Source organism: Oncorhynchus keta, chromosome 21 (genome assembly GCF_023373465.1).
Source record: "Oncorhynchus keta strain PuntledgeMale-10-30-2019 chromosome 21, Oket_V2, whole genome shotgun sequence".
NCBI classification, from domain to species: Eukaryota; Metazoa; Chordata; class Actinopteri; order Salmoniformes; family Salmonidae; genus Oncorhynchus; species Oncorhynchus keta.
The window spans coordinates 51238020-51265669 of NC_068441.1; the positions used below are offsets into that span (position 1 = coordinate 51238020).

A 27650-nucleotide genomic window follows, 5' to 3' on the forward strand; every position below is an offset into this window, starting at 1 on the left:
CATTACCCTGCTTTAAAATTAACAACTGACTTTTTAATTGAACTCCCTGTTCTCCTCAAGCTTTGAACAACAAATGCTTTTCTTGGCTACATTGTTCCTGTCTTGTGAGTAGCCCAACCTAAAGAAAAGCCAATAGATGTAGCTGTAGAGTTATTGTGGTCTACAGGGATGTAAATTCTCTTCTCAGGCTGTCACATTTTTATCTGTGGTAGATGGCTGACTTTAGCAATGTAATCAGGGACATTTTACAGCACCTTCCTGCCAAATTGACTATAAAAGTTTGGTTATAATTCATTAACAATAGCCCCTGTGGATATCTTCCTTAGAATAGGATGCCTGCTGTGGACCTGAATAGTTGCTGCTATATACAGAGTCCCTTAATGAACCACTTCCTGAATTGCATGAAGCCATAAAGAGAGAGAAAAAAGAGGACGATGGTAATCTTTTAAGGACATTCTCTCTTCTTTGACCCAATCTATAATGAATGATAAAACATCTGATGTATGCACACGTCTATCAAGTTCAGATTTGTTCCTTGAGTTGAAAATTTTTACTCAGATTCCAACATATCACTAATAATAAATATGTTTTACGGTTTTACAGAATGAAAAGTGTGATATTGAAATTTATGAACATCATCTGAGCAGATGATAATGTGTGTGTGTGTGTGTGTGTGCGTGCGTGCGCGCGTGTGTGTGTGTGAGTGAGCAGATGATTCATCTGCAGTAGCACCTTATCCTGTTCTCAGCTGTTCTTCCGCATCATGGTTATATAAAGACCATACCAGCTGATGTCTGCCTGGGATGGAGTATAGAGTATATACAAGAAATGTCCGTCTCTCTTTCTCTCTCTGCCTCCCTCTCTCTCTCCTCCCTCTCCGTCTGAATGTTTTTTCTTCTGCAGCTGCATGATGTAGATTGGTGAAATAAACCAGTCATTATGACTGTAATTATAATGTAAAAGGGAATGCATCAGTAACTCACTGCATAACTCAACAGGCCAGTGCCTCATCATCTTAGTACTTCCTCAACTGAATCATGGGGAATCCCAGGTGTGGACGCCTCAGGTGTGGAATCTCAGGTGTGGAAGCATGGGGAATCTCAGGTGTGGAAGCATGGGGAATCCCAGGTGTGGAAACCTCAGGTGTGGAATCTCAGGTGTGGAAGCATGGGGAATCCCAGGTGTGGAATCTCAGGTGTGGAATCTCAGGTGGGGAATCTCAGGTGTGGAAGCATGGGGAATCTCAGGTGTGGAATCAAGGGGAATCCCAGGTGTGGAATCTCAAGTTTGGAAGCATGGGGAATCTCAGGTGTGGAATCATGGGGAATCCCAGGTGTGGAATCTCAGGTGGGGAATCCCAGGTGTGGAATCTCAGGTGTGGCATATCAGGTGTGGAAGCATGGGAAAACTCAGGTGTGGATTCTCAGGTGTGGAATAATGGGGAATCCCACGTGTGGAATCTCAGGTGTGGAATCATGGGGAATCATGGGGAATCTCAGGTGTGGAATCTCAGGTGTGGAATCATGGGGAATCATGGGGAATCTCAGGTGTGGAATCTCAGGTGTGGAATCTCAGGTGTGGAATAATGGGGAATCTCAGGTGTGGAATCATGGGGAATCCCATGTGTGGAATCCCAGGTGTGGAATCATTGGGAATTATGGGGAATCTCAGGTGTGGAATCATGGGGAATCATGGGGAATCCCATGTGTGGAATCTCAGGTGTGGAATCATAGGGAATCCCACGTGTGGAATCATGGGGAATCATGGAGAATCATGGGGGATCCCAGGTGTGGAATCATGGGGAATCCCATGTGTGCAATCCCAGGTGTGGAATCCCCAGAGTGGAATCATGGGGAATCATGGGGAATCCCACGTGTGGAATCATGGGGAATCCCACGTGTGGAATCTCAGGTGTGGAATCATAGGGAATCATGGGGAATCCCACGTGTGGAATCATGGGGAATCACGGGGAATCCCAGGTGTGGAAACTCAGGTGTGGAATCATGGGGAATCCCAGGTGTGGAGTCCCAGGTGTGGAATCATGGAGAATCATGGGGAATCATGGGGGATCCCAAGTGTGGAATCTCAGGTGTGTAATCATGGGGAATCCCAGGTGTGGAATCATGGGGAATCACAGGGAATCCAAGGTGTGGAATCTCAGGTGTGGAATCATGGGGAATCCCAGGTGTGGAATCTCAGGTGTGGAACCATGGGGAATCCCACGTGTGGAATCATGGGAAATCATGGGGAATCCCAGGTGTGGAATCATGGGGAATCCCACGTGTGGAATCATGGGGAATCACGGGGAACACCAGGTGTGGAATCTCGGGGAATCATGGGGAATAATGGGGAGTCATGGGGAATCACGGGTGTGGAATCTCTGGGAATCCTGGGGAATCATGGGGAATCACAGGTGTGGAATCATGGGGAATCATGGGGAATCACGGGTGTGGAATCATGGGGAATCACAGGTGTGGAATCATGGGGAATCATGGGGAATCACGGGTGTGGAATCATGGGGAATCATGGAGAACCCCAGTTGTGGAATCTCGGGGAATCATGGGGAATCACGGGTGTGGAATCTCTGGGAATCATGGGGAATCCCAGGTGTGGAATCATGGGGAATCACAGGGAATCCAAGGTGTGGAATCTCAGGTGTGGAATCATGGGGAATCCCAGGTGTGGAATCTCAGGTGTGGAACCATGGGGAATCCCACGTGTGGAATCATGGGAAATCATGGGGAATCCCAGGTGTGGAATCATGGGGAATCCCACGTGTGGAATCATGGCGAATCACGGGGAACCCCAGGTGTGGAATCTCGGGGAATCATGGGGAATCATGGGGAATCATGGGGAATCACGGGTGTGGAATCTCTGGGAATCCTGGGGAATCATGGGGAATCACAGGTGTGGAATCATGGGGAATCATGGGGAATCACGGGTGTGGAATCATGGGGAATCACAGGTGTGGAATGATGGGGAATCATGGGGAATCACGGGTGTGGAATCATGGGGAATCATGGAGAACCCCAGGTGTGGAATCTCGGGGAATCATGGGGAATCACGGGTGTGGAATCTCTGGGAATCATGGGGAATCATGGGGAATCACAGGTGTGGAATCATGGGGAACCCCAGGTGTGGAATCATGGGGAACCCCATGTGTGGAATCTCGGGGAATCATGGGGAATCACGGGTGTGCTAAGTTGCTACACAACAAAAGTGTTTTTAAACTGAATAATTCATCATAAAAAGTCTGATCCTATAGGCGTATCATTTTAAATTGTGATCACCATTTATAGCAGTGTGTTCTTAGACAACTTACCTGGTAAAGTAATGGTTAAAGACAGGAGACGTGTCAGTGGAACATCTGCAGTGAGGGCCGACTACGCAAACTCATTAGTGAACAAGCACTTCTAAGGAGACATTGGATGCACTATACTATACCATACAATACTGTACTATACCATACAATACTGTACTGTACTTTACTGGACTTGACTATACTGTACTATACTATACTATACTATACTATAGTGTACTATACTATACTGTACTACACTGTACTGTACTCTATTATACTGTACCGTACTGTAATATACTGTGCAATACCATACTCTACTATATTGTACTATACCATACAATACTGTACTGTACTGTACTGTACTGGACTTGACTATACTGTACTATACTATACTATAGTGTACTATACTATACTGTACTACACTGTACTGTACTCTATTATACTGTACTGTACTATACTGTACTGTACTGTATTATATTGTACTCTACTGTACTGTATTATACTGTACTATACTGTACTATCCCGTACTCTACTATATTGTACTATACCATACAATACTGTACTGTACTGTACTGTACTGTACTGGACTTGACTATACTGTACTATACTATACTATACTATAGTGTACTATACTATACTGTACTACACTGTACTGTACTCTATTATACTGTACTGTACTGTAATATACTGTACAATACCATACTGTACTATACTGTACTGTACTATAATGTACTGTACTGTAATATATTGTACTCTACTGTACTATACTATACTGTACTATACTATATTGTACTATACTGTACAGTACTATACTATAATATACTGTACTATGCTGTACTGTATTATACTGTACTCTACTATATTGTACTATCCTGTACTGTATTATACTGTACTATACTGTACTATACCGTACTCTACTATATTGTACTATACCATACTATACTATACAATACTATACTGTATTATACTGTACAGTACTGTACTATACTGTACCATACTATAATATACTGTACTATGCTGCACTGTATTATAATGTACTATACTGTACTATACCATACTGTACTATATTGTACTATACCATACTATACTATACAATACTATACTGTATTATACTGTACAGTACTGTACTATACTGTACCATACTATAATATACTGTACTATGCTGCACTGTATTATAATGTACTATACTGTACTATACCATACTGTACTATACAATACTATACTGTATTATACTGTACAGTACTGTACTATACTGTACCATACTATAATATACTGTACTATGCTGCACTGTATTATAATGTACTATACTGTACTATACCATACTGTACTATACAATACTATACTGTATTATACTGTACAGTACTGTACTATACTGTACCATACTATAATATACTGTACTATGCTGCACTGTATTATAATGTACTATACTGTACTATACTGTACCATACTATAATATACTGTACTATGCTGCACTGTATTATAATGTACTATACTGTACTATACTGTACCATACTATAATATACTGTACTATGCTGCACTGTATTATAATGTACTATACTGTACTATACCATACTATACTACACCACACTGTGTTTTTAAACTGCGAGCAGGTGATGCATCTGCAGCAGCACCTCACACTGTACTATACTATACTGTACTGTAGTGTACTATAATATAGTGTACTATAGTGCACTGTACCATACTATACTATGTCAATGGTAAATAATGTGCCAGTGCCAGTGGACTTAGCTGTACAAGGAGTAGCATAGTTACGGTAGCCGGGGAACAGCAGTCGTACCAGATGAGTTATTAAGACTTTCTGAGTTGTACCAACAGTCTTTCAGATCATCAGTTGGCCTGAATCTGGGCTAGAGTCTCCGAGCACCTTGGTCTGTAATCCAAACAACATCCAAATTCAGCAATGTGTCTGATTAAAAATATAATCAAACAAACAAGAAAATCTGACACCGTCAAGAAAAATCAAATTATTTTCAATTTCCGGGTGTTTTCGGGCCGATTTACCTGGGATTATAGGCATTACATTAACAGTTGACATAGCCTTAAATATCAGTGGAACATCTGGTGTGAGGGCTGGTGAGGGTCTCAGTCTGCCTGTATCTAAAGATAGACCAGTCTGCTGACTGCTGTATCTGTGCTGTAGTCTCCAGACATATTGGCCCTTATTTGTACTGTTACAAGTAGTCTCCAAACACCGACCTTGTCTCTATGTAGTCTCCAAACACCGACCTTGTCTCTATGTAATCTCCAAGCACCGACCTTGTCTCTATGTAATCTCCAAACACCGACCTTGTTTCTATGTAATCTCCAAACACTGACCTTGTCTCTATGTAATCTCCAAACACCGACCTTGTCTCTATGTAATCTCCAAACACCGACCTTGTCTCTATGTAATCTCCAAACACCGACCTTGTCTCTATGTAATCTCCAAACACCGACCTTGTCTCTATGTAGTCTCCAAGCACTGACCTTGTCTCTATGTAATCTCCAAACACCGACCTTGTCTCTATGTAATCTCCAAACACCGACCTTGTCTCTATGTAATCTCCAAACACCGACCTTGTCTCTATGTAATCTCCAAACACTGACCTTGTCTCTATGTAGTCTCCAAACACTGACCTTGTCTCTATGTAATCTCCAAACACTGACCTTGTCTCTATGTAATCTCCAAACACCGACCTTGTCTCTATGTAATCTCCAAACACCGACCTTGTCTCTATGTAGTCTCCAAACACCGACCTTGTCTCTATGTAGTCTCCAAACACCGACCTTGTCTCTATGTAGTCTCCAAACACCGACCTTGTCTCTATGTAATCTCCAAACACCGACCTTGTCTCTATGTAATCTCCAAACACCGACCTTGTCTCTATGTAATCTCCAAACACCGACCTTGTCTCTATGTAATCTCCAAGCACTGACCTTGTCTCTATGTAGTCTCCAAACACTGACCTTGTCTCTATGTAATCTCCAAACACCGACCTTGTCTCTATGTAGTCTCCAAGCACTGACCTTGTCTCTATGTAATTTCCAAACACCGACCTTGTCTCTATGTAATCTCCAAACACTGACCTTGTCTCTATGTAATCTCCAAACACCGACCTTGTCTCTATGTAATCTCCAAACACTGACCTTGTCTCTATGTAATCTCCAAACACTGACCTTGTTTCTATGTAATCTCCAAGCACTGACCTTGTCTCTATGTAATCTCCAAACACCGACCTTGTCTCTATGTAATCTCCAAACACCGACCTTGTCTCTATGTAGTCTCCAAACACCGACCTTGTCTCTATGTAGTCTCCAAACACCGACCTTGTCTCTATGTAGTCTCCAAACACCGACCTTGTCTCTATGTAATCTCCAAGCACTGACCTTGTCTCTATGCAATCTCCAAACACCGACCTTGTCTCTATGTAGTCTCCAAACACCGACCTTGTCTCTATGTAATCTCCAAGCACTGACCTTGTCTCTATGCAATCTCCAAACACCGACCTTGTCTCTATGTAGTCTCCAAACACCGACCTTGTCTCTATGTAATCTCCAAACACTGACCTTGTCTCTATGTAATCTCCAAACACCGACCTTGTCTCTATGTAATCTCCAAACACTGACCTTGTCTCTATGTAATCTCCAAACACTGACCTTGTCTCTATGTAATCTCCAAACACCGACCTTGTTTCTATGTAATCTCCAAACACTGACCTTGTCTCTATGTAATCTCCAAACACCGACCTTGTCTCTATGTAATCTCCAAACACCGACCTTGTCTCTATGTAATCTCCAAACACCGACCTTGTCTCTATGTAATCTCCAAACACCGACCTTGTCTCTATGTAATCTCCAAACACCGACCTTGTCTCTATGTAATCTCCAAACACCGACCTTGTCTCTATGTAGTCTCCAAACACCGACCTTGTCTCTATGTAATCTCCAAACACTGACATTGTCTCTATGTAATCTCCAAACACTGACCTTGTTTCTATGTAATCTCCAAACACTGACCTTGTTTCTATGTAGTCTCCAAACACTGACCTTGTTTCTATGTAATCTCCAAACACTGACCTTGTCTCTATGTAATCTCCAAACACTGACCTTGTTTCTATGTAGTCTCCAAACACTGACCTTGTTTCTATGTAATCTCCAAACACTGACCTTGTCTCTATGTAATCTCCAAACACTGACCTTGTCTCTATGTAATCTCCAAACACCGATCTTGTCTCTATGTAATCTCCAAACACCGATCTTGTCTCTATGTAATCTCCAAACACTGACCTTGTCTCTATGTAATCTCCAAACACTGACCTTGTCTCTATGTAATCTCCAAACACCGACCTTGTCTCTATGTAATCTCCAAGCACTGACCTTGTCTCTATGTAATCTCCAAACACTGACCTTGTCTCTATGTAATCTCCAAGCACCGACCTTGTCTCTATGTAATCTCCAAACACCGACCTTGTCTCTATGTAATCTCCAAACACCGACCTTGTCTCTATGTAATCTCCAAGCACCGACCTTGTCTCTATGTAATCTCCAAACACCGACCTTGTCTCTATGTAATCTCCAAACACCGACCTTGTCTCTATGTAATCTCCAAACACTGACCTTGTCTCTATGTAATCTCCAAACACTGACCTTGTCTCTATGTAATCTCCAAACACTGACCTTGTCTCTATGTAATCTCCAAACACTGACCTTGTCTCTATGTAATCTCCAAACACTGACCTTGTCTCTATGTAATCTCCAAACACCGACCTTGTTTCTATGTAATCTCCAAGCACTGACCTTGTCTCTATGTAATCTCCAAACACCGACCTTGTCTCTATGTAATCTCCAAACACCGACCTTGTCTCTATGTAATCTCCAAACACTGACCTTGTCTCTATGTAATCTCCAAGCACCGACCTTGTCTCTATGTAATCTCCAAACACCGACCTTGTCTCTATGTAATCTCCAAACACCGACCTTGTCTCTATGTAATCTCCAAGCACCGACCTTGTCTCTATGTAGTCTCCAAGCATCTGTAAACCAACATCATCAGCATTCGTCAGGCTTTGCCAGGGGGTTATTGCAATTCTCCAACCATGTCTAACATCTGTTTGATTTAGGAAGAGTGCATCTCTCTCACACAAGACACACTGGTAAAGGTCAACTGAAGGCAATGACGGTCGAGCTTGAGAGAGCAGAGGAAAACAGATAATGCACAATGCACCGTAACCAGGGCTGGCGTTCCATTTTAATAATTCAGCCAATTCAGGAAGTGAAATTCACACTTCAATTCCAATTTTGATCAATGCTTCTCTATGAGAGTTTTTTTTGTGTTTTTGTTGACAGGATTAAAATTGATTTCGATCGTAGCCCTGACTGTAACCAAATGAAAAGTGATCCTGTCTTAACACAGATGACGAGAGGCTCAGGTTGTGCTACACGGTACCTCAAAATGAGTCTTCAGTACACTTTGAAATGACCTACATAAAATATGCTGAATTTTCTTTGCCACACAAAAAGCTATCTATTATTCATAGGCTGTGCCTCATCTTAAACTGTGTGTGTGTGTGTGTGTGTGTGTGTGTGTGTGTGTGTGTGTGTGTGTGTGTGTGTGTGTGTGTGTGTGTGTGTGTGTGTGTGTGTGTGTGCGTGCGTGCGTGCGTGCGTGCGTGCGTGCGTGCGTGCGTGCGTGTGTGTGTGTGTGTGTGTAACAATATGCACAATATCTAGAATAAGTCTTGTCCTGTTTCAGGAATGTTTTCCATATCCGTATGATACACCTGCTGTAAACACAATGGCTTCAATGGTTTCAAGTTCCTTGATGTCCACATCACCAACAAACTATCACGGTCCAAGAACACCAAGACAGTCGTGAAGAGGGTTGTGAAGACAGGTGTGAAGAGGGCACGATAACACCTTTTCCCCTTCAGGAGACTGCAAAGATCCTCATGTGGCAGGACTTGGAAACATGGCTCATATAGAGAGGTTTGCTACAATATAATTAGTTGAAGTGATTATTGAATGGCAGTAACTATTGTCGATTGCAATTAAGGCAATGCGGAAATACAGATATTTAAAACTTGGGCTCATCAAGGAATTCAAAATAGGCCAATCAAGGTCAGGAGTACAGAAGCCAGAAACCTGGAGATTTTACAATATTTGAAGAGGGGAGCAAACTCATTTCGAGACATCTCTTGAAGACTATAAATTCAAATTTCTGACTTTTCCTATTTAATAAAATATTGAATAAAAAATATACATATGATGGAAATGTGTGTTCTGTCTTCCAACCCCTCCGATATACACATATACAGTACACACACTGTACTGGTGCCTCTGATATACACATATACAGTACACACACTGTACTGGTGCCTCTCATATACACATATACAGTACACACACTGTACTGGTACCTCTGATATACACATATACAGTACACACACTGTACTGGTGCCTCTGATATACACATATACAGTACACACACTGTACTGGTACCTCTGATATACACATACACAGTACACACACTGTACTGGTGCCTCTCATATACAGTACACACACTGTACTGGTGCCTCTGATGCCTCTGATATACACATATTCAGTACACACACTGTACACCAGTGTGTATACAGTACACACAGTACACACACTGTACTGGTGTACTGGTATACACATATACAGTACACACACTGTACTGGTGCCTCTGATATACACATATACAGTACACACACTGTACTGGTACCTCTGATATACACATATACAGTACACACACTGTACTGGTGCCTCTCATATACACATATACAGTACACACACTGTACTGGTACCTCTGATATACACATATACAGTACACACACTGTACTGGTGCCTCTGATATACACATATACAGTACACACACTGTACTGGTGCCTCTGATATACACATATACAGTACACACACTGTACTGGTGCCTCTCATATACAGTACACACACTGTACTGGTGCCTCTGATATACACATATTCAGTACACACACTGTACTGGTACCTCCGATATACACATATACAGTACACACACTGTACTGGTGCCTCTGATATACACATATACAGTACACACACTGTACTGGTGCCTCTCATATACAGTACACACACTGTACTGGTGCCTCTGATATACAGCCAAGTTACCATTACACTGTACTGGTACCTCTCATATATAGCCAAGTTACCATTACTCATTGTCTATTCATGATTACTTTACTTTAACATGGTTATACTTGTCTATTGTTTAGCTATTTTCTTTCTCTCTATATTGTTGGGAAGGGTCCATAAGTAAGCATTTCACTGTTAGTCAACACCTGTTGTTTACGAAACATGTGACAAATACAATTTGATTTGACAAACAAACACACAGTTTGGTCATTCCTCTGAGGTGTCCCTCTCAGCGGGTGTTCCTAGCAGGGCTGTGTTCAGCATCACAGTGAAGTGTCTCTCTCTCCCTCCCTTCCTCTCTCTTTCTCCCTCCCTTCCCCTCTCTTTCTCCCTCTCTCTCCCTCTCTCTGTCTCTCTCTCTCTCTCTCTCTAGGGGTGCTCTGCTATCATACATCCCCTGCTCTGCTTGGCTTTGTTCTGCCTGTTGTAAAACACACTGTGATCTGCTGCCTACTTTGATGACAGAGAAAGAGGAGAGGAGAACGAGAGGAGAGACTGAGAGAAGAAAGAGAAGGGAGAGAGAGAGAGGGGAATGAGGAGAGGTTGTCCTGTCCATGCTGCTGAGGCATAAATGTGTGGCTCTAAGATAAAACGGGTAGCTAGGCCCAGAAGACATCCCTCAGCCTTCACCATCTGGGAAGTATTGTTGTTTTACTGTAGTTAAGGTTCCAAGGTTCCAAGGTTCCAAGGTATTAAAGAAAGACCTGCTTTTGAAATGCTCCCCTCTGAACAATAAACGACATGCATGACCAGAATGTATGATAGTGTACCATCAGAGAGAGGGGATGAAATAGAGAGAGTTAGAGAGAGAGAGAGAGAGAGAGAGAGAGAGAGAGAGAGAGAGAGAGAGAGAGAGAGAGAGAGGGGAAGAAGCAAGAGAAAGAACCACATCGAAACAAACTGAATTCAAACCATGGAGCAATGCTGCCCCCTACCTGTGCTATCTGGGCGCTCTTCTAAATACACAGTGCATCAATTTCATATTTCCTTCACTCACAGTATAGCCTAATCAACCCCTAAACTGGCTCTAATTTCTAAGCAAGTGCTATAGATAAATGCTAGGGAAGATGAAAGCCCACTGCTGATTACTTCAGTTTCACACCTGTTACACCTACATCTAGTCTCTAGTTATTACCAACCCAAGATGGAGCTCTGCAGGGCCATTTATCTGTATTTGTATTGAAACCATGGGTGATCAGATACCATTGGCACGTCATGGATACATTTTGCAGTCTCAACTTTGCGATTGATTTAGCCAATTGTGGTGACGTCATCCCATAATCTCTGTTTTTTTGTTGCTGTGACGCTGTTCCTTTAAATATCTGGTGTCGCCATAGTTACACATTCAGGAAATGGTAAATTCATTGGCAGCATGCCCACTGCTAGGCCTACGGTGACGTCTAGAACTGTTTTTACAGTAATTTCGCCGTCTGTATCCGAGGGGAAAACAGTGCACACACAACACTGTAAACTAGGACATCGATATCTAGCAACCTTTGCTGTTCTATATTGACATCCGAGGGGAAGGAAAACGGTCCACTGGTTGCTAGCTTGGTGGTTAGCTAGCTACCGCTAACTCTACAATCAGCGGTGAGTAGCTAACGTTAGCTGGCTTGTCAGCTTTCTTTACAGTCGCCTTTTTCCTCCCAACCTGTCCCACCCAATAATGATTTATTTGATTGAGCTCAATTCAGTGATCATTGCAATCTGAGTGTTATATAACTGTCTTTTAGCTTTGCTGCACAGACGGGGATAGTTCGCTGTCCAAGGTGCTGAAGTTGATCATATTTGCGTTGCAGCCATAAACCAAGGTTAGTGTTGTATGATTTTCATAAAACCATCAAAATGTAAATATCTGTTGAGTTTGGTGATGTTTGAAAAAATGGTGTTAGATTTGATTAGGATCCACATTAGCCGACGCCAATGGCACAGCTAGCCTTACTAGGGTCTGACACAGCACAAAATACACTAAGACTGTACAATTGACATATATTTAGAAGACTAAGTTACACGTACATGACAGTACATACACATAACAAGTAGGTCACATGGGGGGGGCGTTATGCCGTGATATGTTATGTTGTATTTGAAACCGGGTTTGCTGTTCACTTTGACTACATGAGAATGGAGTTTCATGCAATCATGTCCATGAACTAGATAATGTTCTGGTCCCGGGGACTGTGAAAAGACCCCTGGTGGCATATCTGTCCCCATCTTTACAACCATTGAATCTATACGTTTTGACCATGACAGTTTACAATCTTAGGTATCACCAAGTAATTTAGTCTCCTCAAATTGTTCAACAGCCACATCATTCATTGCCAGATTCAGCTGAGGTCTAGATATTAGGCAACTATTTGTACCAGAAACAATGCTCTTAGTTTTAGAGATGTTCAGGACCAGTTTATTACTGGCCATCCATTCTAAAAACTGATTGCAACTCTTTATTTAGGGTTTCAGTGACTTCACTAGCTGTGATAGGGTTGAATCATTAACATAAATAGATAGGCTTGCTTTATTTTAATGCCAGTGGCAGGTCATTGGTAAAAATAGAAAGGAGTAGAGGGCCTAGAGAGCTACGATACACCCCACTCTACATGTTTAACATTAGAGAAGCTTCCATTAAAGAAAACCCTCTCTCAGTTCTATTAGATAGATACTGTAGCTCTGAATCCATGATATGGCAGAGGTTGAAAAGCCATAACACATGAGTTTTCTCAATAACATTTTATGGTCAATAATATCAAAGGCTGCACTGAAAACTCTATAGCCCAAACAATCTTCTTATTATCTATTTCTTTCAACCAATCATCAGTCATTTGTGTCAGTGCAGTACATGTTGAGTGCCCTTCTCTATAATTGTGCTGAAAGTGTGTTGTTAATTTGTTTACAGAGAAATAGCATTGTATTTGGTCAAACACCATTTTTTCCCCCCAACAGTTTGCCTGGAGCTGGCAGCAAGCTGATAGGTCGGCCGTTAGAACCAGTAAAGGCCACTTTACCACTCCTTTTTAGTGGAATGACTTTGGCTTCCCTCCAGGCCTGAGGACAAAGATTTTCCTCTAGGCTCAGATTAAAAATATGACAGATAGGAGTGGCTATAGAGTCAGCTACCCTTCTCAGTAGCTTTCCATCTACATTGTCAATGCCAGGAGGTTTGTCTTTATTGATCAATAACAACCATTTTTTTCACCTCTCCCACACTAACTTTACAAAATTCAAACATATCATTTGAATGATTATTTTGCTATGCATGAATATGACGGCTCACTGTTCGTTGTTGGCATTTCCTGCCTACTAAGTTTGCCCACTTTGCCAGTGAAGTAATCATTCAAATAATTGGCAACATCAACTGGTTTTGTGTTGAATAAGCCAACTGATTTGATGAAAGATGGAAATGGAGTTGAATTTGTCTTTCTGCCCAATAATTTCAGTCAAAGTACTCAAGTGTTTTCTTCCCATCATTCTTTATATCATTGATCTTGGCTTCTTAATACATGTTTGTTTGTTCTTTTTGTTCAGTTTAGTCTCATAATTTCTCAATTTGCAGTAAGTCAGCCAGTCAGATGTGCAGACAGACTTATTAGCCACTTTCTGTTGCCCCCACCTCTTTCAACCATACCGTTTTTCAGTTCCTCATCAATCCACGGAGCCTTAACAGTTCTAACAGTCAGTTTCTTAACAGGTACATCTTTGTCAATAATTGGAAGTAGCACTTCAATAAATGAATAATGTGCAGCGTCTGGATGCTCCTCATTGATCACATCAGATCAACAATCATTTTTAACATCATCCTTATAAGAGTCACTTCAAGATCTCTTATACTCTATTTTAGGCCCAGCTTCGGAAAACTTTGGCTTTCCTGGATATAGCCACTATATTGTGATCACTGCATCCAATGGGTTCAGCTTAAGAACAAGGCTGTAAAAATGTGATCAATACATGTAGATGATCTTGTTCCTGTAGTGTTTGTAAACACCCTGGTAGGTTGATTAATAACCTAAACCAGATTACAGGCACTGGTTACAGTGAGAAGCTTCCTCTTGAGCAGACAGCTTGATGAAAACCAGTCAATATTCAGGTCCCCCAAGAAAGTAGACCTCTCTGTTTACATCACATACATCACATGCACTTCACTCATATTATTTAGATACTGTCTGTTAACACCCCCAAATAATAGGCTTTAGATGAGGCCTGTGAACCTGCAACCACAACACTTCAATAACACTCGACATAAGAGCTTCTCTGGGGCTGCAGGTTAGCCTAGGCAGGGTAGCCTAGTGGTTAGAGCGTTGGACTAGTAACCAGAAGGTTGCATGTTCAAACCCCCGAGCTGACAAGGTACAAATCTGTCGTTCTGCCCCTGAACAGGCAGTTAACCCACTGTTCCTAGGCCGTCATTGAAAATAAGAAGTTGTTCTTAACTGACTTGCCTGGTTAAAGGTTAAAAAAACAAACAAACAAAAAAAAATAACAGAGAAATGGCTCTGAATATATATATATATACAGCAACACCTCCCCCATGTCTGTCTCTTCTATTGTAGTTATATCCTTCTATTGCTACTGCTAAGTGAGTCTCAGAAATGGTTCATATATTATCTGAGATTTCATGAAGCCTTTTTCAAAAGCGACATACACAGAGTGGACAAAAAAATAGGAACACCTGCTCTTTCCATGACGCAGACTGACCAGGTGAATCCAGGTGAAAGATTCCTTATTGATGTCACTTGTCAAATCCACTTAAATCAGTGTAGACGAAGGGGAGGGGACAGGTTAAAGAAGGATATTTAACTCAATATTAGGAATGTGTTATTAGTGTTTTATAAACATATTATCATTATTTAACCCTTTCCTGGGTAGTATATCAAAGTTAGACATAATATGGAAAAGTACAAACAAAGAAATGTGTGTGTGTGTGTGTGTGTGTGTGTGTGTGTGTGTGTGTGTGTGTGTGTGTGTGTGTGTGTGTGTGTGTGTGTGTGTGTGTGTGTGTGTGTGTGTGTGTGTGTGTGCGCGCGCTGCGGGGTTGAAGCTACGAACCCATAGGCTATGCCCTCTCATCCCCGCAAGGCTTTTGGGAGGGTGGGCAATGAGCCTGTCATAGCAGATGTAAGCATGATTCTCCTGCTCAATCATCACATGATATGTCCTGATTTATCCGGAATTCAATTATTATTATATATTTTTTAAATTACATTTATCCAAATAGAAACAGATCTGGTTTCCCAAAAATCATCTTAGGGCTAAGTTCATCCTTAGAACTTTCGTAGGAGCATCGTTAAATCTCATAAGTTGTTTCCCAAATCCATCATTATTAACGTTGCACTTGACAACGGTGGTAATCTAGCGCCACCCTCAGACCACCTCCAGAACAGTTAACTTGACAGGGGTGGTAATCTAGCGCCACCCTCAGACCACCCCAGGGCAACAACAGTATTGGGACAGGGACAGAACAGTATTGGGACAGGGGAACAACAGTATTGGGACAGGGCAAAAACAGTATTGGGACAGGGACACAACAGTATTGGGACAGTGACACAACAGTATTGGGACAGTGACACAACAGTATTGGGACAGGGACACAACAGTATTGAGACAGTAACACAACAGTATTGGGACAGGGACTCAACAGTATTGGGACAGTGACACAAAAGTATTGGGACAGGGCAACAACAGTATTGGGACAGGGACACAACAGTATTGGGACAGTGACACAACAGTATTGGGACAGTGACACAACAGTATTGGGACAGGGTCACAACAGTATTGGGACAGGGACACAACAGTATTGGGACAGGGACAGAAAAGTATTGGGACAGGGGAACAACAGAATTGGGACAGGGACACAACAGTATTGGGACAGTGACACAACAGTATTGGGACAGGGACACAACAATATTGGGACAGTGACACAACAGTATTGGGACAGGCACACAACAGTATTGGGACAGGGCAACAACAGTATTGGGACATTTGCTGTTTGTTGTGGTTCTGTTTCAGATTATTTTGTTCACAATAGTAATGAATGGTGAATTATTTATTGTATCGTTTTGGAGTCACTGTTACTGTAAATAAGAATATAATATGTTTCTAAAAACTTCTACATTAATGTGGATGCTACCATGATTACAGATCATCCCTAAACATTGTGAACGATGACGAGTGAGAAAGTTACAGACACACAAATATCATACCCCACAAAAATGCTAACCTCCCCTGTCCCAAACACAACATCCTGGGGTGTAGGAACCACTAGGAACCAAACGGAGCCAAACTTGGAGGGACCTACGTACCTTGAATTTATCCAATAGAAACTCTCACTTTCGTTGCAAAAGGTTTTCATTACAGTGTTCGACTAATGAATACACCCATGATTTCCCTGTTTTTATAGCTTGTCCTCCTCATCACATCCCAGATTTATATTGTGGCGAATTCAGGGAGGCCAGGTCCAGTGACAGTCGACCACCTTAGCCGTTATGCCAAGAGATCCACACCTCTTGATGAGGTCGCTAGGTGTTGGATAAAGGTCTCTGCAGAATGTTGCTTGAATCTGCTGCTGAGTATTAAGATGGGTGTCAACACTGTTCCCTGTACTGATCACATCCCTAATCTTTCAACAGGAGTATTAAGATGAGTGTCAGCGCTGTTCCCTGTACTGATCACATCCCTAATCTTTCATCAGGAGTATTAAGATGAGTGTCAACACTGTTCCCTGTACTGATCACATCCCTAATCTTTCAACAGGAGTATTAAGATGAGTGTCAACACTGTTCTCTGTACTGATCACATCCCTAATCTTTCAACAGGAGTATTAAGATGAGTGTCAACACTGTTCCCTGTACTGATCACATCCCTAATCTTTCAACAGGATTATTAAGATGAGTGTCAACACTGTTTCCTGTACTGATCACATCCCTAATCTTTCAACAGGAGTATTAAGATGAGTGTCAACACTGTTCCCTGTACTGATCACATCCCTAATCTTTCAACAGGAGTATTAAGATGAGTGTCAACACTGTTCCCTGTACTGATCACATCCCTAATCTTTCAACAGGAGTATTAAGATGAGTGTCAACACTGTTCCCTGTACTGATCACATCCCTAATCTTTCAACAGGAGTATTAAGATGAGTGTCAACACTGTTCCCTGTACTGATCACATCCCTAATCTTTCAACAGGAGTATTAAGATGAGTGTCAACACTGTTCCCTGTACTGATCACATCCCTAATCTTTCAACAGGAGTATTAAGATGGGTGTCAACACTGTTCCCTGTACTGATCACATCCCTAATATTTCAACAGGAGTATTAAGATGAGTGTCAACACTGTTCCCTGTACTGATCACATCCCTAATCTTTCAACAGGAGTATTAAGATGAGTGTCAACACTGTTCCCTGTACTGATCACATCCCTAATCTTTCAACAGGAGTATTAAGATGAGTGTCAGCGCTGTTCCCTGTACTGATCACATCCCTAATCTTTCAACAGGAGTATTAAGATGAGTGTCAACACTGTTCCCTGTACTGATCACATCCCTAATCTTTCAACAGGAGTATTAAGATGAGTGTCAACACTGTTCCCTGTACTGATCACATCCCTAATCTTTCAACAGGAGTATTAAGATGAGTGTCAACACTGTTCCCTGTACTGATCACATCCCTAATCTTTCAACAGGAGTATTAAGATGAGTGTCAACACTGTTCCCTGTACTGATCACATCCCTAATCTTTCAACAGGAGTATTAAGATGAGTGTCAACACTGTTCCCTGTACTGATCACATCCCTAATCTTTCAACAGGAGTATTAAGATGAGTGTCAACACTGTTCTCTGTACTGATCACATCCCTAATCTTTCAACAGGAGTAGCTAATAATATGAGCGTAAACACCGTCCCTTGTACTGTGAAGCCTACTGTCACCTTGCAGATTGGAGATGCTGAGACTGATTCATCTCGTCCCGGTGTCTATGTCATAGACGTCACACTTCCTATAGGACAGACTGTCAACGTGAGTCAATAAAACCTGACGGTCATTTGACTATTTAAAAAAAAAAAAATGTATACACTGTGTTTTCCTCCACACACTTGGTCAAATGACAGGTAGGCTATGTGAAGTAGGCTATTTTCCTTTCAAACTGAGTCACTTCCAAATCTTCTCTGAAGCTCAAAGTGGCTTCCTTCGAGGCCGGGCTTTTCTACAACTTTCAAGCTAGACATCATTGCAACTCAACCATTGTCCACATGCTGTAACATACAGCACCAGTAAAGAGTTTGGACACACACTCATTCCAGGGTTTTTCCATATTTTAACTTTTTTCTACATAAAACTACGACATGAAAACTATGAAATAACACATAGGGAATCATGTAGTAGCCAAAAAAAGTGTTAAACAAATTAAAATATATTTTGTATCTGAGATTCTTCAAAGTAGCCACCCTTTGCCTTGATTACAACTTTGCACACTCTTTGTATTCTCTCAACCAGCTTTATGAGGTAGTCACCTGGAATGCATTTCAATTAACAGGAGTGCCTTGTCAAAAGTACATTTGTGGAATTTATTTCCTTAAAATGTTTGAGCCAGTCAGTTGTGTTGTGACAAGGTAGGGGTGATAAACAGACGACGGCCCTATTTGGTAAAATACAAAGTCCGTATCATGGCAAGAACAGCTCCAAATAAGCAAAGAGAAACAACAATCCATCATTACTTTAAGACATGAAGGTCAGTCAATCTAGAGAATTTCAAGAACTTTGAAAGTTTCTTCAAGTGCAGTCGCAAAAACCATCAAGCGCTATGATGAAACTGGCTCTCATGAGGACCGCCACAGGAAAGGAAGATCCAGATTTACCTCTACTGCAGAGGATAAGTTCATTAGAGTTACCAGCCTCAGAAAAATTAGCCCAAATAAATGCTTCTTCACAGAGTTTGGGTAACAGACACATCTCAACATCAACTGATCAGAGGAGACCGTGTGAATCAGGCCTTCATGGTCGAATTGCTGCAAAGAAACCACTACTAAAGGACACCAATAAGAAGAAGAGACTTGCTTGGGCCAAGAAACACGAGCCATGGACATTAGACCAGTGGAAATCTGCTGTTTGGTCTGATGAGTCCAAATTTGACATGTATTGAAAATTCAGGGCACACTTAACCAGCATGGCTACCAGCATGGCTACCAGCATGGCTACCAGCATGGCCACCAGCATGGCTACCAGCATGGCCACCAGCATGGCTACCAGCATGGCTACCAGCATGGCCACCAGCATGGCCACCAGCATGGCCACCAGCATGGCTACCAGCATGGCTACCAGCATGGCCACCAGCATGGCTACCAGCATGGCTACCAGCATGGCCACCAGCATGGCCACCAGCATGGCCACCAGCATGGCTACCAGCATGGCCACCAGCATGGCCACCAGCATGGCTACCAGCATGGCTACCAGCATGGCCACCAGCATGGCCACCAGCATGGCCACCAGCATGGCTACCAGCATGGCCACCAGCATGGCCACCAGCATGGCTACCAGCATGGCTACCAGCATGGCCACCAGCATGGCCACCAGCATGGCTACCAGCATGGCCACCAGCATGGCCACCAGCATGGCTACCAGCATGGCCACCAGCATGGCCACCAGCATGGCCACCAGCATGGCTACCAGCATGGCCACCAGCATGGCTACCAGCATGGCTACCAGCATGGCCACCAGCATGGCCACCAGCATGGCTACCAGCATGGCCACCAGCATGGCTACCAGCATGGCTACCAGCATGGCTACCAGCATGGCCACCAGCATGGCTACCAGCATGGCTACCAGCATGGCCACCAGCATGGCCACCAGCATGGCCACCAGCATGGCTACCAGCATGGCCACCAGCATGGCCACCAGCATGGCCACCAGCATGGCTACCAGCATGGCTACCAGCATGGCCACCAGCATGGCCACCAGCATGGCCACCAGCATGGCTACCAGCATGGCTACCAGCATGGCCACCAGCATGGCCACCAGCATGGCTACCAGCATGGCTACCAGCATGGCCACCAGCATGGCTACCAGCATGGCTACCAGCATGGCTACCAGCATGGCTACCACAGTATTCTGCAGCGATACGCCATCCCATCTGGTTTGCGCTTAGTGGGTCTATCATTTGTTTTTCAATAGGACAATGACCCAACACACCTCTAGGCTGTGTAAGGGCTAATTGACCAAGAAGGAGAGTGATGGAGTGCTGCATCAGATGACCTGGCCTCCACAATCACCCGACCTCAACCCAATTGAGATGTTTTGGGATAAGTATGACCGCAGAGTGAAGGAAAAGCAGCCAACAAGTGCTCCGCATATGTGGGAACTCCTCCAAGACTGCTGCCAACACACTGACACTGACACTGACACTGACTCAACTCCAGCCACTTTAATAATGGGAATTGATGGGAAATTATGTAAATATATCACTAGCCACTTTAAACAATGCTACCTAATATAATGTTACATACCCTACATTATTCATCTCATATGCATACGTATATACTGTACTCTATATCATCGACTGCATCCTTATGTAATACATGTATCACTAGCCACTTTAACTATGCCACTTTGTTTACATACTCATCTCATATGTATATACTGTACTCGATACCATCTACTGTATCTTGCCTATGCTGCTCTGTACCATCACTCATTCATATATCCTTATGTACATATTCTTTATCCCCTTACACTGTGTATAAGACAGTAGTTTAGGAATTGTTAGTTAGATTACTTGTTGGTTATTACTGCATTGTCGGAACTAGAAGCACGAGCATTTCGCTACACTCGCATTAACATCTGCTAACCATGTGTATGTGACAAATAAAATGTTATTTGATTTGGAAAAGCATTCCAGGTGAACCTGGTTGAGAGAATACCAAGAGTGTGCAACGCTGTCATCAAGGCAAAGGGTGACTGATTCCCTATGTGTTATTTCATAGTTGTGATGTCTTCAATATTATTCTACAATGTAGAAAATAGTACAACATTCAGAAAAACCTTGGAATGAGTAGGTGTGTCAAAAATGTTTTTTTTTTCTGGTACTGTATATATAAACTGTGTCTTATTCACTTCTAGATCCAGGAGATCTCCTTTAAGAACTACTACACAGCATACGTGTCTGTGCGTCTACTGAGGAGAGATGGGGAGGGGGCTGCTAAATGGGCCACATGTCTGAGGAACCACTGTCTGATGTCCAGCCCACATACTGAAGAGGGTTCACAAGACTACTGCTCTGTCTACCGGCAACAGGTTAGGAGAGAGAGAGGGGGGGGTGAGGGAGAGAGAGAGAGAGGGGATGAGGGAGAGAGAGGGTGAGGGAGAGAGGGTGAGGGAGAGAGAGAGGGAGAGAGAGAGGGGGGTGAGGGAGAGAGAGAGGGGGTGAGGGAGAGAGAGAGGGAGAGAGAGAGAGGGTAAGGGAGAGAGGGTGAGGGAGAGAGAGAGGGTGAGGGAGAGAGAGGGGGTGAGGGAGAGAGGGTGAGGGAGAGAGAGAGAGAGAGGGTGAGGGAGAGAGGGAGGTTGAGGGAGAGAGAGAGGGAGAGAGAGAGAGGGTGAGGGAGAGAGAGAGAGGGGGTGAGGGAGGGTGAGAGAGGGTGATAGGGTGTGGGGGGGTAGTTTAATTATAAAAGGTGTTAAAGGTCATATAGTATCGAAAGAGGAAGGGTGAAGAACTATAGCAGGTCAAGAACAGGTCAAGACATTAGGAGGTTCTGATTCTGATGAAGGCTTTACTTGTACTGTACATCAGGCTAAAATATTCATCACCAAATGCTCCTGAGCCATTTCATATGGAATCTTAAGAAACCTTGCTGTGATGTGAGTAACACAAAGCCAATGCATTCACATTCTGTAAATGTATCTTGCTTTTTTTTTTTTTTAAGCATCACAGCTCAAGTTTGCTTAGTTTTTGGTAAGCTGATCTTGGAGGTAAACCAAATTTATAGTTTGGCTTAATTCAAGTAGCAATGAAGCTAATTTACATAATTTGTGGAAGTCGTATTTCCTGATTGGTTCAGTATGTGTGTTATGGTTGTTAGATGCTGATTGAACCAGACAATGTGACTTCAGTGAGACTGATCTTACGACAGCCGTCATCAGCCTGGCTGAATTTCAGCGTGGAGGACATCAAAATACACCCCTGTTTAAACGAGGTAAGCCACTTAAAAATGTATAGAGGGGTTGTACTGTATGATCAAATAGAAAGAAACCACAATCAGTGTGCCTCTGATCACCAGGCCTGCAGCATAACTGGGTAAGGTTGGGGGTGTTTACCTGAGTAGTGGAGTTGAGAAACACTGCCAATTAAGATATTTCCACGATTTTAAAGTGCATTCATTCACTCTTCTTCCAGGATTCAGAGTGGGACATTCCTGATTGGTTGTCAGACCTCACACAGGTGGACCAACTGTGTGATTTACAGGTAAGGCTCTTATCAGCCAGTTGGTTCTCTTCAGTAGAACTATCAGCCCTTATAGACTGTATTCCAGTGTCCAGTATCATTTCTCTCTTAGGGATCCCTCGTAGTCCAGTATCATTTCTCTCTTAGGGATCCCTCGTAGTCCAGTATCATTTCTCTCTTAGGGATCCCTCGTAGTCCAGTATCATTTCTCTCTTAGGGATCCCTCGTAGTCCAGTATCATTTCTCTCTTAGGGATCCCTCGTAGTCCAGTGTCATTTCTCTCTTAGGGATCCCTCGTAGTCCAGTATCATTTCTCTCTTAGGGATCCCTCGTAGTCCAGTATCATTTCCCCTTAGGGATCCCTCGTAGTCCAGTATCATTTCTCTCTTAGGGATCCCTCGTAGTCCAGTATCATTTCTCTCTTAGGGATCCCTCGTAGTCCAGTATCATTTCTCTCTTAGGGATCCCTCGTAGTCCAGTGTCATTTCCCCCTTAGGGATCCCTCGTAGTCCAGTATCATTTCTCTCTTAGGGATCCCTCGTAGTCCAGTATCATTTCTCTCTTAGGGATCCCTCGTAGTCCAGTATCATTTCCCCCTTAGGGATCCCTCGTAGTCCAGTATCATTTCTCTCTTAGGGATCCCTCCAGGTCATCTATAAGTCTTTGCTAGGTAAAGCCCTGCCTTATCTCAGCTCACTGATCACCATTGCAGCACCCACCTGTAGCACGCGCTCCAGCAGGTATATTTCACTGGTCACCCCCAAAGTCAATTCCTACTTTGGCCACCTTTCCTTCCAGTTCTCTGCTGCCAATGACTGCAGTGAATTGCAAAAATCACTGAAGCCGGAGACGTATACTTTAAGCATTAGCTTTCAGAGCATCGCATAGATCACTGCACCTGTACATAGCCCATCTGTAAATAGCCCATACAACTACCTCATCCCCATACTGTTATTTGAGTTAGTGATTGCCATAGTCTCTGAGTTAGTGATTGCCACAGTCTCTGAGTTAGTGATTGCCATAGTCTCTGAGTTAGTGATTGCCATAGTCTCTGAGTTAGTGATTGCCATAGTCTCTGAGTTAGTGATTGCCATAGTCTCTGAGTTAGTGATTGCCACAGTCTCTGAGTTAGTGATTGCCACAGTCTCTGAGTTAGTGATTGCCATAGTCTCTGAGTTAGTGATTGCCATAGTCTCTGAGTTAGTGATTGCCATAGTCTCTGAGTTAGTGATTGACATAGTCTCTGAGTTAGTGATTGACATAGTCTCTGAGTTAGTGATTGACATAGTCTCTGAGTTAGTGATTGACATAGTCTCTGAGTTAGTGATTGACATAGTCTCTGAGTTAGTGATTGCCATAGTCTCTGAGTTAGTGATTGCCATAGTCTCTGAGTTAGTGATTGCCATAGTCTCTGAGTTAGTGATTGCCACAGTCTCTGAGTTAGTGATTGCCATAGTCTCTGAGTTAGTGATTGCCATAGTCTCTGAGTTAGTGATTGCCATAGTCTCTGAGTTAGTGATTGCCATAGTCTCTGAGTTAGTGATTGCCATAGTCTCTGAGTTAGTGATTGCCATAGTCTCTGAGTTAGTGATTGCCATAGTCTCTGAGTTAGTGATTGCCATAGTCTCTGAGTTAGTGATTGCCATAGTCTCTGAGTTAGTGATTGCCATAGTCTCTGAGTTAGTGATTGCCATAGTCTCTGAGTTAGTGATTGCCATAGTCTCTGAGTTAGTGATTGCCAAAGTCTCTGAGTTAGTGATTGCCATAGTCTCTGATTTAGTGATTGCCATAGTCTCTGAGTTAGTGATTGCCATAGTCTCTGAGTTAGTGATTGCCACAGTCAATGAGTTAGTGATTGCCATAGTCTCTGAGTTAGTGATTGCCACAGTCAATGAGTTAGTGATTGACATAGTCTCTGAGTTAGTGATTGCCATAGTCTCTGAGTTAGTGATTGCCATAGTCTCTGAGTTAGTGATTGCCATAGTCTCTGAGTTAGTGATTGCCACAGTCTCTGAGTTAGTGATTGCCACAGTCTCTGAGTTAGTGATTGCCATAGTCTCTGAGTTAGTGATTGCCATAGTCTCTGAGTTAGTGATTGCCATAGTCTCTGAGTTAGTGATTGCCATAGTCTCTGAGTTAGTGATTGCCATAGTCTCTGAGTTAGTGATTGCCATAGTCTCTGAGTTAGTGATTGCCATAGTCTCTGAGTTAGTGATTGCCATAGTCTCTGAGTTAGTGATTGCCATAGTCTCTGAGTTAGTGATTGCCATAGTCTCTGAGTTAGTGATTGCCACAGTCTCTGAGTTAGTGATTGCCATAGTCTCTGAGTTAGTGATTGCCATAGTCTCTGAGTTAGTGATTGCCATAGTCTCTGAGTTAGTGATTGCCATAGTCTCTGAGTTAGTGATTGACATAGTCTCTGAGTTAGTGATTGACATAGTCTCTGAGTTAGTGATTGCCATACGGGCTGAGAATATCAAGTCTGAAGTTCGTCTGCCGGGTTGAAATCCACTGTTCTTTGGGATAGGAGTCTGTTTAACCTGCGGTGGCAACAAGGGGAACGCGCTGTATTTACCACAGTCCAACTTGTCCCCTTTCTTGAAGATGGTGACGATGATGGCATCTTTCAGTTCACTGGGAAGATCTTCATGACTTCATCAGTCCAAATCCTGACCATAAGGGAGTGCAGGCGCTCTATTAGGCATTGTCCTCCACACACAAAAACTGTCTTCTTCTGGGAGAAGTTCTCTGTCTTACTGGTCAAAGACCTTTTATAAAACACATCATAAAAGAGAATATGGAAACACAGTATTTATTATGTTGTTGTGTTTCTAGGGTCATCCAGATCCTCAGACGAACACAGATAGCCATCTCCCTGGTCAATTACCTTTAGAAAAACACTAACCCCTTTATACAACATGGCTACATAAAAGAGAAAATAATATCCGTTATAATATTTTTCTTTTGTTGTGTCTCTAGGGTCATCCAGATCCTCAGACGAACACGGATAGCCATCTTCCTGGTCAATTACCTTTAGAAAAACACTAACCGCTTTATACAACATGGCTACATAAAAGTTACAATATTTTTGTTTTGTTGTGTCTCTAGGGTCTTCCAGATCCTCAGACGGTATCTTGCAGTATTCAGCAGATGTGGGCGTTAACAGAGGTCATGCAGTCCAATCAGACCACTGCTTCCATAGGCCGCTTCGATGTAAGACGTGTTCGTATTGGAGTCAAACGTACACATCACTTTTCCTGAGGTTGTGGGAGAGAAAGATCTAGAAAGTAATGAAGGACCTGTAATGCTTCACCACTTTGTTTGTATTGGTTAAACAATGTTTCAATCCAAACATCTCTGCGTTAGTATCCTGGACCCAAGTCTTTGTCAGTTGGTATCGATTCCATTTTGTTTTCAGCTTGTTTACGGTCGACTCGTTTAATTTTCATTCTTCTTCTGTGTTTCTGGGCAGGTTGATGGCTGCTACGATATCAACTTGTTGTCCTTCACTTAACAAGGAATTGACTGGAGGTTACTTTTACATGGTGTTGGTAAAATGTGAAGATCACCATTGTTATCTCTCCCAAAGTGTATTTGATTAATTGCCTGACGATGTTATATTTAAGTTTTCTGAAAGGTAGGTATATTTATTTGGGAAACACTGTACATTTTTTTATTTTTTTTTATTTGTGTGTGGTTTTTTTTAACACCTAAGGCCACCTTTGCCACTCATGATTGTAACTTTGTTTATTATACAAGTCCAATAGAAGTGAGATGCATGGTGGCCTTCAGCCAGATGAGGACAGTAGTGCTTCTTGAATGAGACCAAGGAGCCACTGTTAACTAACTATCTGAGATGTGGATGTATCATACTGGCTGGGGTTCTAGGTGGTTTGCAGCCTCCAATTCTCTTTTTTTCGATAAAAAAATTAAATTTAAAAAGTGACCTTTTTATTTAACTCGGCAAGTCAGTTATTCTTATTTACAATGACGGCCAACCCCGGCCAAACCCAAACCGGGATGACACTGGGACTCCCGATCACGGCCGGTTGTGATACAGCCAGGAATCTAACCAGGGTCTGTAGTGACGCCTCTAGCACTGAGATACAGTCCCTTAGACCGCTACGCCACTCTGGAGGATAGGATATAGCATGCTGGCTGGGGTTCTGTCTACAATTCTCTTAAGTTAAGTTATTCATGAATAATTATGCATGTCTAATTTCCCTTCAACGAAAACAATTTACATCAACGTTGTTTCGGATGAAAGAAGTGAAGGAATCGTTATGCTATGTATTAGTGGCTTTATGAGATGACATCATACATGCTCATATAGCAAGTCGTTCATTCAACACATAGGCTCTGTTATTATATCCCAATGATATTCCTGTATCCTGCAAGCAACCAACTGTTAGAGCGTTAGGGCGCTCTTTGACGGAAATAAAATATTAATATTATTAATTAAATAAATGTCAATTCCAAAAAGCAAAGTTCAAAAGATTCTCTTGTTTTGCTCCAATCGGAATCGCCCCCCAGGGGGTAAGAGAGAGAGATTGACTCAGAGGGGATTTACACCAGAAATGGCCACCTATCCTCGACATAGTACACTACTTTTGACCAGAGCCTTATGGGTTCTGGTCCAAAGAAGTGCACTATGTAGGGAAATATAGTGCCATTTGGGACACATGCGTAGACTGATGTAGGGCTTGACTTTTCTCTCTAATAGACTGCATTACGAATCTCTCTC

The 27650-nt window shown here is 42.6% G+C and overlaps 1 protein-coding gene across 1 annotated transcript; it reads left to right on the top strand.

The window, feature by feature from the left end:
- Positions 1 to 11819: 11819 nt before the first annotated feature.
- nicn1 (nicolin 1) lies at positions 11820 to 27409 on the top strand. Its single transcript, XM_035758949.2, has 8 exons — positions 11820 to 12073; positions 12217 to 12294; positions 18344 to 18489; positions 21586 to 21759; positions 22545 to 22658; positions 22859 to 22927; positions 26015 to 26119; positions 26379 to 27409. Exons 3-8 carry the CDS (start codon positions 18358 to 18360, stop codon positions 26418 to 26420), a joined length of 636 nt encoding a protein of 211 aa, XP_035614842.2. The 5' UTR covers positions 11820 to 12073; positions 12217 to 12294; positions 18344 to 18357; the 3' UTR covers positions 26421 to 27409.
- The last annotated feature ends 241 nt before the right edge of the window (positions 27410 to 27650 follow it).

Coding starts and splice junctions, on each gene's coding strand:
- nicn1 (XM_035758949.2), top strand. CDS start 18,358: ATGAGCGTAAACACCGTCCCTTGTACTGTGAAGCCTACTGTCACCTTG. Junction 22,659..22,858: donor TACACCCCTGTTTAAACGAG/GTAAGCCACTTA, acceptor CTCTTCTTCCAG/GATTCAGAGTGGGACATTCC. Junction 22,928..26,014: donor ACCAACTGTGTGATTTACAG/GTAAGGCTCTTA, acceptor TTGTGTCTCTAG/GGTCTTCCAGATCCTCAGAC.